This window comes from Rattus norvegicus, chromosome 5 (assembly GCF_036323735.1).
Source record: "Rattus norvegicus strain BN/NHsdMcwi chromosome 5, GRCr8, whole genome shotgun sequence".
NCBI classification, from domain to species: domain Eukaryota; kingdom Metazoa; phylum Chordata; class Mammalia; order Rodentia; family Muridae; genus Rattus; species Rattus norvegicus.
Window position 1 is genome coordinate 166,778,309 of NC_086023.1, and position 14,005 is coordinate 166,792,313.

Consider the following 14,005-nt stretch of genomic DNA (forward strand, 5'->3'; position numbering starts at 1 on the left):
GCGATTGGTCGCCGCTACCGGCCATGCGAGCTCCCATTGGCCAGGGGGCGGGCCCAGATCGGGCACCGCGGGGGTTACATAACCGCGGGCGGGTGGGCGGGTGCAAAGGCTCTGGAGTACCTTACATAACTCACGGGTCGGGCAAGGGCGGCTCTCGGCCAATCCCGGCCAAGTGGAGTGGCCTGGAGGACTACAGGGCTGGGCCGCGCAAGCCTCCTGCTGGGTTTTTCCGGAGGCGGGGCCTTGGGGCTGTCAGTCACGAGAGGGCGGGGTCTGCGCGGACAACACGTGAATGGAACTGGTGGCACTTTTGGGTCCGCAGGCCTTTGGGGCTCCTCGGTGTCCCAGGAATGCAGTGCTTTCGGGTTCCCATTGTTTTACTCTTACCTAAACTTGCTGCCTTCTCTCTCCCGCCGATATAGGTGGGCGAACCCAGGTAGACTCCAACCGTATTTTCAGAAATACAAGTTTAATGGTACAAAGTAACTTCCCTGGCTGCCCTCAAGTTACAGGTTCATTTGGCAATCGGAGGAAGACAGCATTGTAATCGACGCTCCGTTTTCGAGGAAACAGCCGGGACGCTCATTTTACATAACCATCTCTAGTCGTCAGAAACGAAAGGTACAGGGCTGAGTTCCAGCCTTCTGCGGCCCGGGTACATCAAGATTACACTCGGTAGAGGGTGGAGAGATGGCTCAGAGCCAGAGAGACCAGCACCTATTTCTCGTCCGTTGCATGATTCCCAGGCATCCTCTAACAGGTGTCTCACAGAGGTGCCTGTAATTGCAGTTTTAGGGGATCCAATGCCCTCATCGATTGAGACACCTGCACACGTGCGCGTATCCAAACATACAACACATAAATAATAAAACCTAAAAAAAAAATGCAGCATTTGTTGGATGAATGAAAAGTGTTCAGGTCAAACGAGAAGGGGAAAATGCTAAAGGGCGGGTATCCACAGTTCATATCGGACAAATGACCAATTTTTAAATAAAGCCTTTCTCCACACTGGATCACTCTACTCTGGAGCTCTTCAAGACACATTCATTGTAGAACCATTGAGTACACACGTGGGCAGGGATTATTATACTGAGAACAGAACCAAATTCTCTCATACTTAACATACAACACACGGATGATGCCTCAAAGTCGAGAAAGCCCGAGATGCTGGTAAGGAATAAGCTAGTGGAATGGGAAAGACAGAGGTTAAGGAAGGAGGGATGAGCCCTGGGGAATACGCTGGAGGATAAAGGAAGGCTATTGAGAAGGGGAACTGAATCTGTGTGATGCCTTGGGCTCAGGGAAATGAGTGGGCCAACAGAACTGAACAGCACTGACCCTGCCAGGCCATCCTTGTGCAGAGCAGTTTAGTCATTAAGAACCTTAACATGAGAACAGGTGAGAAAGGAAGGGCCAGACTGATGGGAGCTTGTGCTTAAGGAAAAGTATTTAGACTTTGGCGTTGCAAACATAAACAAAAACCTACCTGGTCCACATTACATTGTTTGCAAGAGTTGGGAAATGAGGAAGAATGTATTCAAAGGCAGGCAGATGTAGAGAAAAGCCACACATCTGGAACATCCCTCACCCATCCAAGTTGACCTATGTGATTGGTGGCTATGTGGTGTACCAGGGTCAGCTCTACAGATCACTTCCAGAAGACTGTATTTAAGAAGCCCAATGGTGGGCTGGACAGATGGCTCAGCAGTTAAGAGCACTGACTGCTCTTCCAGAGGTCCCGAGTTCAATTCCCAGCAACCACATGGTGGCTCAAAACCATCTGTAGTGAGATCTGATGCCCTCTTCTGGTGTGTCTGAAGACAGTGACAGTGTATTCAAATACATAAAATAAATAAATCTTAAAAAAAAAAAAAAAAAAAGCAGCCCAATGGCCAAATCCTGACTGGTCTGGTAACTCCAAATCAGCTACAGACTCTTCTCTGCTCTGAAAAGCCCTTTTCGTTTAAGGTATGTGATGGTTAATTTCAGTTGTTGACTGTTGGGTGTGGAATCAACTAAGCCGAAGCCTGCCAGGTATTCCTGATGATTTCCCTGCTCAGACTGTGTGAAGTGGGGAAGGCGTATCCTAAATGTAGGCAGCGACCTTGGGTGGCCGTCCAGATAAAGATGGGAGAGTGAAGCTCTGCTCTTTGCCTTCACTCACAGGCAAATTAACCCACCTTGCTGCTGCTGCTGTACTCTGCTGTTATCAGAACTCAACGTGTTATCATGGCTTCTGCACGGGCTGAACACCAGATGTTTGCCAGGAATCCCCCAGGCCAGCAGTGCCACATGGGAACTTCTGATCACTCAGGCCCATGGACCAAGCAGCTATCAGCTTCATAGCTTCCTCAGTGTGAGGTAGACCATATACATCAGCCAATCTAAAAATCTCTCTCTCTCTCTCTCTCTCTCTCTCTCTCTCTCTCTCTCACACACACACACACACTTCATCTTATCTTCTGTTGCTCTAGAGAACCCTAAGGACTATGTACTCCTAGGAGAATAGAGCAGAAAAAAGGTAGTTTGTCAGGGAGCGAGGGAGAACATCAAGGGTTAGAAGTTTAGGACATGCATCAGGTATATCCCCCACTCCACTCCAAGAAACAAGACACAGGTTCATGTTAATAACTTTATTCCGGTCACCATAGCGGGAACATTCCCAGCTAAATGCACAGAGAAGCGAGGTATTACTGTGTTAATACAGGAGCCAACGACTTACATGGGACAGAGTACGAGGAGACAGCACCAAAGTTGTGGGGTCAGACCAGGACAGAGGCCCTAGCTATGTGGCAAGGCATGTCTTCAACACTTGTTTTGTTTCAGTAATGTTAGGGGATCAGATAAAAAAAACTAGAACCAGATCCTATGACATTTTGGCTAATGCTGCTTTGCACACAGACACACATTTCAGGACATCCTGGTGGCACTGCCACAGTCTCCCAGAACTCTGTGCAGACTGTTGCCTTTGTGAGGCTTCAGATGCTGCTCTCATCACACTAGTGGCCACAGGCTAGTGCAGTCTGCAAACTACTATCTTGCATACAGGTGTGATTTGAGGTCACCTCTATCGCTCTAGGAAAGAAACCACATCAGGATGAGAAGCTGTACCTACAGCATTCCACAGGAAGGACTGTCAAGATGCTGCGGGCTCAGACAGTACTAACATTTTTTCTTAAAGGGCACCTTGAGTTACACTTGGCACTTATTTGAATTTACTACTGGGGGACAAACTTATGGACAATTCATTTGTATTTAACTTTTGGCAAAATAGAAACTTTGGTCACAGTTCTATAAAAACTTCCTAAAGGGTTATTTCTGATTAAAATACTGTTTTAGAAGTGATACACAACAAGAACTAGAAAGTGAACATCTCCGTATCTAACATAAGAGCATGAGCTCTTCACCAGCATCTTAAATACAGCGGGGTCGGTAGTGCTTACAAAAGTACTCTTAATGAAAAGTTACCTAGTTATCAAAATAAGGCACGCCCTGCTGTTGTCACTGATTTTTGTTAGGCAGTAGTGTTCTTCTTGGAAGGTCCAAGTTGGGAATCTAATTACCCAAAGGTTTAAACTGTGGTTTTGAAGTCCATGTTAGGTGTGGGGACAGCTGACTTGAACAAAATCCTCTTCCTTGAATCCACAAGCCATCAGTGACAACATCCACCTAGATCTCAGCACTCTGAAACACACAAGTCCTCTTTCCCAGTCCATAAATCTGTAAAGGCACTGTGCAAAATGTGGGCAGGGCAGGTCACACCTCGAGTGTATATGAAAAACAAAGGCACATTTTCTAGGCACTGAACTGTATGTAAACTAACACAAATAATCATTTGGGAAAAAAAAAAAACAACAGGGAAGTGCGACAACACGCAGTTCTAAGTAGAAAGTCTCGAAGAAGATCCTGCCGTCAGGCTTCATTTCCTCTGTTCTTCATTAAGAGACACACCACACTAAAAGGCAGGGAAAATTTAGAAACAAGGAAAGGAAAAGGGCAGTTTAGTCTTTCTGTGTAGATACTAAGTAGGGGTTTCTATTGTCTAAACAGGGGCAAACAGAAATTGATTTGGCCAGTTTTCTACTGGTAGCTTCTTTACATACTACAGGATTCTGGGGAAGACTGAAATCAAAAGAGGAAAAGGAAATACCTACTAACATTAACGAGCAAAGAAGGCATGCTTTGCTAGGACGTTCCCATAGACTGGACTAAAAACAGAATGAGTTCTAATATATAGCGATGAGAGTGGTGGTAGTAGCTATGTGCTACCTATATACTGTATGTACTATGTACTGTACGTACTATCTAACATGCCCTGTCGTCTACATATACACTGCATGTACTATGTACTGTATGTACTATCTAACATGCCCTGTCATCTATATATATACTATATGTACTATGTACTGTGTGTACTATCTAACATGCCCTGTTGTCTATATATACACTATATGTACTATGTACTGTATGTACTATCTAACATGCCCTGTTGTCTATATATATTATTGACATAGTTACTATTCCTGTTCTCTTATGCCAGGTGATTTCTTATGTAGCACCCAGGTCTGTCCTAACAACACAAGGTGGACGCCATTACTATCTTCATTTATTCATGAGGACCCCGAGGCTCGGATAGACCCGACTGCTTGCCCAAGGCCATAGAACCTCTACTACAGGTGGCAGAGCTGGGATGGATCAAGGTAGTCTCAGCTAATCACTACATTCCTCGAAAGGCAACAGACATAGGAGAGAAAAATTGACCACATAGTAGGAATGAGATCTGCTATTCTTAGAGGATGAATGCATCCACCTATCCATCTAGCCAGCCATCTAGCCACCCATCTATCTAAACAAAACACCAGACTTTAGTTATAAAACTCAATTATTTAGGGTCAGTTTGGTGGCACATGCCTATAATCCTAGCACTTGAAATGCTGAGGCAGGAAGATCACAAGTTCAAGGCCAGCCTGGGATGAACACTGAGACCCTGCCTCAAACTTCCCTCAATACCACCATCTCAAAATACGCATTTGGTAAAGAACAGTATTTAAGCCTCGGACTGAATCCGCCCTTTGCTGCTGCACAGGCGACCCTCGATGACCAGGGGTAACTCACCAATGATGATAATGACAATAATCACCAGGACACTGATCCCTATCGCCCACATCTGCAACGAGACAGATCCATTAACACTGCAAAACAGACAGGGCTTGCCGCAGCAGCTACAGCATGGAATAACATATCATTTCAAAAGCCTAAATTCTGTATTTTCAGTTATGGCCTGAAATTTAGTTATGGGCTTTCAGACGTGTATCCCAATCCTCTGTGACCCCTGGAAAGACAAACATTTCCGCACAGGTTCCTGATCTTGTTCCATCATCTCAGAGTGTCCCTTCTACACAAAGCATGACAGGAAGTGTCTGAGCTCTGGTCACAGACTGACTTTCTCATTTGCTAAGTCTGATTTGGACGATACTCAGATGTTGCTTTCTCCTCTCGTTGAACAAGGTGGGGTTTCTTAGCATTTAACTTCTGAAATTGGAGCCATTCCCAGAATGGGCAGCAAACTGAGCATCAAAGCCAACGCCCCCATCAGTGTGTTCTCAGGTACCTGGGCTGGGGTCTATTCCTCCTGACTGCTTTGAGCAGTCTGATTCTGCATGGCTTCTAACTTTAGCCACAAAACATGGGATTAGATTCCCAGCTGTGGGCAAGGAATAGGGATGCAGACTCACAGTTGGCCCAGGTTCTACCCACTACCCAGAGTCCCCCAATGCAGCAGTGTGCCCGTGTGACACTCGGGGAATGGAGAGGCCGCTGTGAAGGTCTGTCACATTACCTTGCAGTTCTTCCACCAATACTTTCTCTTCAACTTGGCAGCACTTGTTTCAAACTGCGAGGCGCCTGCCTGCAGTGCATCTGCGCGGTCGTCTAGCTCTGAGAGCTTCTGGTCTCTTTCTAACACCTTATCCACATTGACTCTCATGATGTCCACCACCTAAATGGACATGGTCACAGTTACACAGAAAGGAGAGGAGAACAAAACTCCACATGAAATCTATGGGCACTGTATTTTCCCCAGGTCAGTACTTTATTGAGCTAAACTTTCGACTCAAAAGGAGGCCCAGCCTTTGTGGAAAATCCACTCAGCAAACCAGGAATAGAAGGGAACTTCAATAATGGGCACTTACAGGGAAACCCACATTAGTATCACATGCTATGGTGAGAGACTCAACTTCCTTCTAAGATCTGAAGCAGAACAACGGGGTGCTTCACTTTCCTGGCTGTTCAACACTACCCTGGTGTCCTGGTTAGGGCAATTAGTCAAGGGAAGAAAGGCATCTGGGTTGGAAAGGAGGAATATAACAACTATGTACGCCACATGTAAAACTCTACAGAGAACCCATAAGACTCCTTCACAGGAGGCTGGAGAGATGACTCATCAGGTAAAGTCCCTGTTGTCAGGTCTAATGACCTGAGCTCAACCTCTGGGCCCACACGATGAAGAGAGGAAACCCATCCTGCAGGTGGTCTGTCTTCTGACCTCTGCATGTGGTGCATGCATTGTGTGTTCCCACCACCAGTTATTGTTAGAGCCAGGTGGTCTGTGCCCATTAGTGATTCCTACACCCTTAAGGCAAGATGCGAGGTGGAGACAGGAGAATCGCCCGCATGTTCACGGGCCAGTTAGCCTGCATTTCATAGCACAGCATGGCAGAAACAAGAGACATCACCTTAGCAAGGTAGAAGAGAACCAACTTCAAGAAAGCTGTCCTCTGACCTCCATAGCATACCTGTGCCTGCTGAGTGAAGTACCTTCCCTCTTCAGTGCACGTGAAAGCACATGCACACGTGCACACTAAATAGAGATATTTAACAGAATTTTTCAAAAACTACAAGGAATAAATTCAGTCAAGTTGCGGCATCTAAGATAAACACTTATTAGTTGCTTTTCTTCATGCCAACAATGAGCAATCCAAAAAGGACATTAAGAGAACAGTGTCTTTACCAAAAAATCTCAAAAATAAATCATAAGCAATATAATTACAGAGTTGGAAGTCTTGCAGAATAAAGAAACTATACATTAGATTGAGTAGGTCTGCTGGATGAAAGGCTTGCTGCACAAACATGAGGACCTGAGTTTGGGTGTGGAATGCTCACAGGACAAAACAGGTGTGGCAGTCTGCTCCTGTAACCCAGCCCTGGGGTAGGCAGGGAGAGGAGGATCCCAGAGACTCACTGGTCAACTAGTTTAGTCAACAGCTGAGCTATGGGTTCAGTGTAGGCCCCTGCCTCAAAAATTAAGGTATAAAGAAAATAGAAGGGTTGGGGATTTAGCTCAGTGGTAGAGCGCTTGCCTAGGAAGCGCAAGGCCCTGGGTTCGATCCCCAGCTCCGAAAAAAAGAACCAAAAAAAAAAAAAAGAAAAGAAAAGAAAATAGAAGAAAATCCCTGATTTTGACCTCTGGCCACATGTGTACACACATGCATATGCTACACCCATTCACAAAAGAGAAGCCAAAACAACACAGAACACTGCTCTATGCTGAGTACAATAGCACATACCTGCTATTTGGGAGGCTAAGGCAACACACACACACGCACATGTACACGCACAGAGACACAGACAGAGACAGACACAGAGAGACAGAGAGAAGAATTAAAGTATTACTAACGGGAAAGACATCCACGTTGGCACATTGGAAGACTTAATACTGTGGAGATGGCAGTACTCCTAGAGTGACCTACAGAGTCAATATAATCCCAACAGCCGTTTCCCTCAGGAAGACTGTCATGTAATTCCCACTCCGGTGTTTTTTTTCCACATGTAAGCTCAAAAAAACTGAGAATAAATAAACCAATATTAAAAGAAAGAGTTATAATAGTCATTTCAAAACTCACCACAAAGCTAGAATAATCAAAGCTGTAGTAGCGGTACAGTGAGAGCAGCGAGGAAGAGAGAACACTGAGAGCCTACATACATGTTTACAGCCAAATGAACTGATTTATTTACTGACTGATCTGCTTTGGTGCCAATGATGCTTGTATAGGATAGCCAAGTGCTCTACCACTGAGCAATACTGAGGCTGCCATTCAAAGAGATGCTAAGACCAACAAATGGAGTACCTAAATGAGTCTTTCCATAAGGAAAGACTAGACAGACCAGGGAGCTGAGTTTAGGTGCTAAGACTATAAACATTCTTAGAAGTAAAACAGTAAAGCTTTTCTGTTGCTGTGCTACAACACCATGACCAAAAGCAAAAGCAACCTCGGGCCGCAGAGGCTTATTTCATCTTAGAGTTTGTAGTCCAGCATCCATGGAATCAAGGCAGGACCTGACAACGCAGAAGTCATGGAAGAATGCTGCTTATGGGCTTGCTCCCCATGGCTTGCCCGGCCTGTTTTCTTACATCATCCAGGACAACTTTCCCAGGGTGGCACCACACAAGAGGAAGTTAGGTATCCCACATCAATCCTCACTCATGAACTGCTTGCCCACAGGCAAATAAGCAGGGGTATTTCCTCACTTGAAGTTCCCTCTTCTAAAATGACCCTAGCTGGTGTTGGGTTGACATAAACCAGCCAGCATTTAACTTCAGGTTTGGCTCTGGGCTCTTAGATTTAATATCAAAAGCAAGAGCAACAAAAGAAAAAAATTCAAGTAACTAAAGCAATAAATTGGGCTTTTTCAGAAGTAAAACCTTTTGGCATCAATGTGTGCTATGAAGAAGGTGAAACGCAGCCAATCCAAGGAGGCAGATACTCACGAACTACATCTCTGGTAAATGTCAGATGTGAAGAACACATAAAGATCCACAAGTTAATGACAGAAAGACAATACAATAAAATTATTTGCAAAACAAGTATATATGAGAAATGTGACTGTAATCCTAGAACTTAGGAGGCTGAGACAAGGTTAACATTAGCCTGGGCTACACACTGAGTCCCAGGTTAGCCTGGGCTATATAATAAAACCCTGTTTCAGAAAACAACAACAACAACAACGACCCAGCAGTGACACAAAAGGGGGTAAAGGACATGAACAGTCGCTCCTTCAGAGACACACAGGTGGCCAATATACACCAGAAAGGTGTTCACTGTCACTAATCATTAATCAAATCATTAATTCAACCACATGCAGATTCCCCCTCCTGCTTGCTAGGATGGCCGCAGTCCCAAACTCAGAGCACCACTGCAATGGACACCGCTGCAGAAAAGAAGCTACTGTGGGACCACAGCCTAGGCTGCCAGACACTACTGTGTGGACCGGGAAGGCCCACGCCCAAATGAAGCCCATTTAAGATCTGGCTCCTGGATAGCATACAACTTTCTATCAGCAGAGAGGTCGGAAGAGCGCAGTTACCCACTAGGTGTGAAGAGGTAACAAATCATGGTTTATTCAGAGCATGAACCAGCACTCAGCCAAGAGAGGAAACGAGGTGCCAGCAAAGACTAAAACTTCCACGAACATGGAACACACAGAGAAGGGAGAAGCTCACCCTGACCCTAGAACATGCTGCACCTGGAATAGGCAAACCCAAAGAAACAGCCAACTACAGGTTACCAGGCAACCAGGAAAACCAGGGGTGAGTGACTGTGAGATGAGTGCAGGGTGCTTCTCACAGAGACAAGAGTTCTGAAAGCAAGAAGAGGTGATGACTGTACAACCCACTGAATATACTCAACATAGTGTACGCTCAATGGCAGACTTTAAAAAATGCTTAATGGTATGTTACATGAATTTCTCCTCAAGGGACAAAAACTAGATTCTCTTTAAATTTTCTTTAATTTCTAAAAAGGACAGAATTTGAGTTTTTGAGTGACAGAATTAGTGTAAAAGCCTAGAATGTTCAGAATTAAGTTCATAAAGAAACCATCCTAGCAAAATCTTACTGTCTGACTTAATAATAGTATCTAAGATAACTAGTTTTAGGACAGCAAAAAGTAGAAAGATTGTGTGTATGTATTATATATGTATATGAGTGGGGACATGGTTCAACGTGGGTTTAGTTCCCAGCAGCTGACAACCTTCTGTAACTCTAGTTCTAAGGGTTTTGATGGATTCTGCAGAGACTGTTCACACCCCCCACACACACACAGTATACATGCATGTAGGCAAAAACCTCATACACTTAAGTCTTAATAAAAAGAGTATGGAAACAGTGGTCCATCTCACAGGCTCTTCACCGTGGTTCTACACGTACATACCCAAACAAAAGTTGCCATAGGACTCCACTAGCTCAAGAATTCCAGGGAGAGCTGGGACTACAGCAGTTCCACCTTCTATGGCTCCTTCGACAAATATCAGAGAAAGCTTCTACAAAGACCTGCCTATACCAGATAACTAGTAAATCCTGCTATAAGACACACAACAATTTGGGAGCAAAACAAAACCCAGCTCAGAAAGACTTGCTCCTGGCTTGAGCAATCCAATTACCCTATCTTACAAGTGGCTCTGGGGACAAACTTTCGGATATGTTTTAGGTTTGTGATTTGATAGTAGAAAAATTAGTATGAAACCAGGAAGAGTCTCCTTTGTGCTTGGCAGATGGCTTCTAGAACATTCAGGCAAAATAATCATATACATAAAAAGAAAACTAATCTTTAAGAAAAGAATATGGAAATGCTGGTTTGAGTTTCTCACAGAATCTTTACTATTGCCCTGCAAATACACATTTAGAAAGATGACTTCTGACATACTCGAAATTTATGCTCACATGTCAGTGATGCTTCCCCCCCCCCCCCAACGTTTAAAAAACAATGAGTTATGTGTGTGTCTGTGAGGGAACATGCATGTGCCACTGGAGTCCATTACAGGCAGTTTCATGGTCCAGATGAGAGTGACTGGAATCCAGGTGGATCCTCTGCTAGAACAATACATGTTCTTTCAACCCGAGACACCTTTCTAGCTCCAATGACTCTTTTTCCAAATAAAATTCTAGAGAGAATTCCCATGTGTGTTTAAAAGTCACACTTGAAACTTTAGAGCAGTACCTCATCTACTTGATTCTGTGTCTGCTGGAGTCTTCGATTACTGCCAGTGGCAGCACTGGACCCTGAAGGCACCCCTGTAGACCTGAAAGGTATAAAGTCACAGGTATGAGTACATTGTGATTCCTGGTGCCCTTGATGAGGCAAACATAATCCCGACACTCCGACCACGACATGGGAGGTGGACACAAGAGTCCTGGAAGCCTGAGGGCCAGCTCACCTGATACGTGCAGCACTGGACAAGAGATACCGTCTCTACTAAGGTGGAAAGAAGGGCTGCCATGTGAGGTTGTTCTCTGCTCACAAGTATCCCGTGGCATGTTTGTGTGTACAAACTGTTATGCTGGGATTCAGTCTTTTTTTTTTTTTTTTTTTGGTTCTTTTTTTCGGAGCTGGGGACCGAACCCAGGGCCTTGTGCTTCCTAGGTAAGCGCTCTACCACTGAGCTAAATCCCCAGCCCCGCTGGGATTCAGTCTTACTGACTCCTTATACTGCAATCATTCCTAAAGCCCTGCAGTAAGAAATAAAGGCACTAATGTGTTTTTATAATTCCTCAATAATTCTTAAGACTGTATCACTGGGGCTGGAGAGATGGCTCAGCGGTTAAGAGCACTGACTGCTCTTCCAGAGGTTCTGAGTTCAAATCCCACAACCACATGGTGGCTCACAACCATCTGTAATGGGATCCGATGCTCTCTTTTGGTGTGTCTGAGGACAGCGACAGTGTTCTTATATATAGTAAATAAATATATCTTAAAAAAAAAAAGACTATCACTTCATAGTGACCAAAGTCTGAAGCAAAATAAGATCTGTTTTGTGTCAATGAAGTCCTCTTTTTAAAAAAACTTGCTTTAAGGCACTCAGATGATTAAAGGCACTCAGTAGTCTCGTGACCTTTTTGCTGTGGCAAGAACTGCCTTATGGTTAGGAACAATCACAGAACAGCCAATGTGCTGAAGTAGTGCAACCGAGGGGTCTCTGTGAATGGGAAGGTGGCTGAAGCAATTGTCTCTGTTGGAAAGTCATCTCATGTTGGTTCAGTGAATCTGTATTTTCATTCATCCCCACTCTTCATGACTACTCTGGCTTTTAAGTCCTTATTAACTCCATTAAACTCTTCCTGTATCTAAGACAGTGCTCAACCTGTGCCTTCGTACACAACTGTCACCCCAGGGTTGACTCAACAGTTTTTTTGGGTTTTTTTTGGTTCTTTTTTTTCGGAGCTGGGGACCGAACCCAGGGCCTTGCGCTTCCTAGGCAAGCGCTCTACCACTGAGCTAAATCCCCAACCCCTCAACAGTTCTTTTAAGTCAGCACTGTGTCCACCATCAAGGACACACAACACTGATGGCTGTCTCAGAACTCAGGGTCCGAAAGTTAAACAGCTAAGGGCCGTGCTCTGGAAGCACTATGCATGTTTTTTTTTTCCTCTTTGAAGCCTGATAACTTTATGAAGAGGGTATTACTATCCTCCTCATCTTATTAAAACTTAGGATAAAACATGCAGCTGGCTGAAGTGAAACCAGGTCCACTTTAATTCTCTCATGCATGGACGGGACACAGTCATTTGCACAGCAGTCTGACCAGGTACATCTTAAGTAGTGACAACTTCGAGAAGTAGATACATCAATTCCCGCTGAAGGTTACTATTAGAAACCAATTTCAAAACAAGAGTGTGTTTGCTTAAAACGGAAGCGAAACCTTCCGCTGCCAAGGTGCGCTAGCAGCGCGAGAGCTCCTCTGAGGACGCCAAACGCTGGTCTACCATGGGCTGGGCCTCAGCTCCGGGCCACCTCCCGGGCTCCCGCTCCTGCCCCGCACCGCGGCGCAGAGGGCGAGCGCCCCCGCCCCTCTCGAGGAAGGAGAGGCAGGGTGGGGCGGCCGCTTCCTCGGTCAGCCGGTGCCCCCATCCCCGCCCTTCCGCGTCTGCCCGCCGGCCTCGAAGCACTCGGGGACGTCGCGGCGCCAAGACTCGTCCCGCAGCGTCCGGGGGCAGAGTGCACCGCGGGGCCGCCGCCCACTTCAGGGCCCGGGACGCTGCACCTAGGCCCGCGAGGCCTCCACTCGAGTCCGAGTGCCGAGCAGCAGCCACCGCGCCTGAAGCGGGTCCCAGGAGTGGGCCACGGCCCCCGGAGCCCGCCTCGCCTCGCAGCGCAGCGCGTCACTCACATTTTGGCGGCGGCGGCAGCGGCAGCGAATGGCCGAGGGTCCGTGGACTTGCGCTGCAGGCAACCGAGGCTGAGGAGATGGGCGGGGCTGCGGTGACGTCAGGAACAGGGGCAGGACCGGAACCGGCGATGCGCTCTCAGCCGCCGAGGGCGCGCCGGAAATGGGCGGGGTTACATGGGCTGTAACCTCCGGGCTGACCAGAGTAGGAGGGGCCAGAGCTTGCGCTGAAGTAGCGCCCACGCTGACGAGTGGGCGGGCTTCTCGGTGGACAAGTGGGCGGGGCTAGAGCGCGGCGCCTGCGCCTTTGGGCTGGGCTCTTCAGCGCCTTGGAATCACAGCAGCTTCCTGCAGTGTCTCCGCTGCCCTGTCTCTAGCCCTGGAAAGGCAGTTTAGAGTGAGAATGGGTGCGTTTTACATTACTATGAGCCCGCATACCTTCTCTCTGGGTCGTGACCATGTTAGAAACTGCTTATGAGCCTAACGTTCCAGAATAATCTAGTGGACCTGAGGAGACAAAGTTCTTTTCTGAGAAAGAGGCAGTAGGAAGTCCATTTGGAGTCTTGACCACAGGGTTTGGAAGAAATCCCCTCTCAGGTTCTCACATGACAAGTATTTGCCATTGCACGGCTATTACAATTCCTGAAGGGAGCCTTGGACTTTGAGAACTGTAAGTTTCTTCATTTCTGTAATTCCCTGGTCCTAGCAGAGAAGAGATACTCAACTTTTGTTCAAAGGGGGTGAGTAGTATACGTCGCAAAGAATCCAAACAGTCTCTTTAAACAGACTAAATAAGTTCAGTTGGTGGATTCATTAAGTAAAATACACCTAAGGTATTTTCCACTTC

At 46.2% G+C, this 14,005-nt stretch overlaps 2 protein-coding genes and 1 long non-coding RNA gene across 3 annotated transcripts in view; 1 reads left to right on the top strand and 2 right to left on the bottom strand.

Annotated features, from left to right (window-relative positions):
* Positions 1 to 62: 62 nt before the first annotated feature.
* Positions 63 to 3,493, top strand: LOC134487044 (uncharacterized). The gene is made up of 2 exons (XR_010066761.1): positions 63 to 621; positions 2,167 to 3,493. It is a non-coding gene; the product is annotated as an uncharacterized LOC134487044 (long non-coding RNA).
* Vamp3 (vesicle-associated membrane protein 3) lies at positions 2,619 to 13,214 on the bottom strand. The gene is made up of 5 exons (NM_057097.2): positions 13,162 to 13,214; positions 10,995 to 11,076; positions 5,840 to 5,998; positions 5,116 to 5,167; positions 2,619 to 3,955 (listed from the first exon to the last, which is right to left on the bottom strand). Coding segments are annotated over exons 1-5 (312 nt in total). The 5' UTR covers positions 13,164 to 13,214; the 3' UTR covers positions 2,619 to 3,938.
* A 116-nt stretch (positions 13,215 to 13,330) lies between these two features.
* Camta1 (calmodulin binding transcription activator 1) overlaps positions 13,331 to 14,005 on the bottom strand; it is an 847,864-nt gene continuing 847,189 nt past the window's right edge. The window contains exon 23 of the mRNA XM_063288086.1: positions 13,331 to 13,537. Coding sequence (XP_063144156.1) covers positions 13,480 to 13,537 — 58 coding nt within the window. The 3' untranslated portion in view covers positions 13,331 to 13,479. The remainder of the gene's footprint in view (positions 13,538 to 14,005) is intronic.

Excerpts from the sequence above, each read along its gene's own strand:
- Vamp3 (NM_057097.2), bottom strand. Across the intron at positions 5,999-10,994 it reads CACAGAATCAAGTAGATGAG|GTGGTGGACATCATGAGAGT; the intron begins GTACTGCTCTAA and ends ATGTCCATTTAG. Across the intron at positions 5,168-5,839 it reads ATTGGTGGAAGAACTGCAAG|ATGTGGGCGATAGGGATCAG; the intron begins GTAATGTGACAG and ends GTCTCGTTGCAG.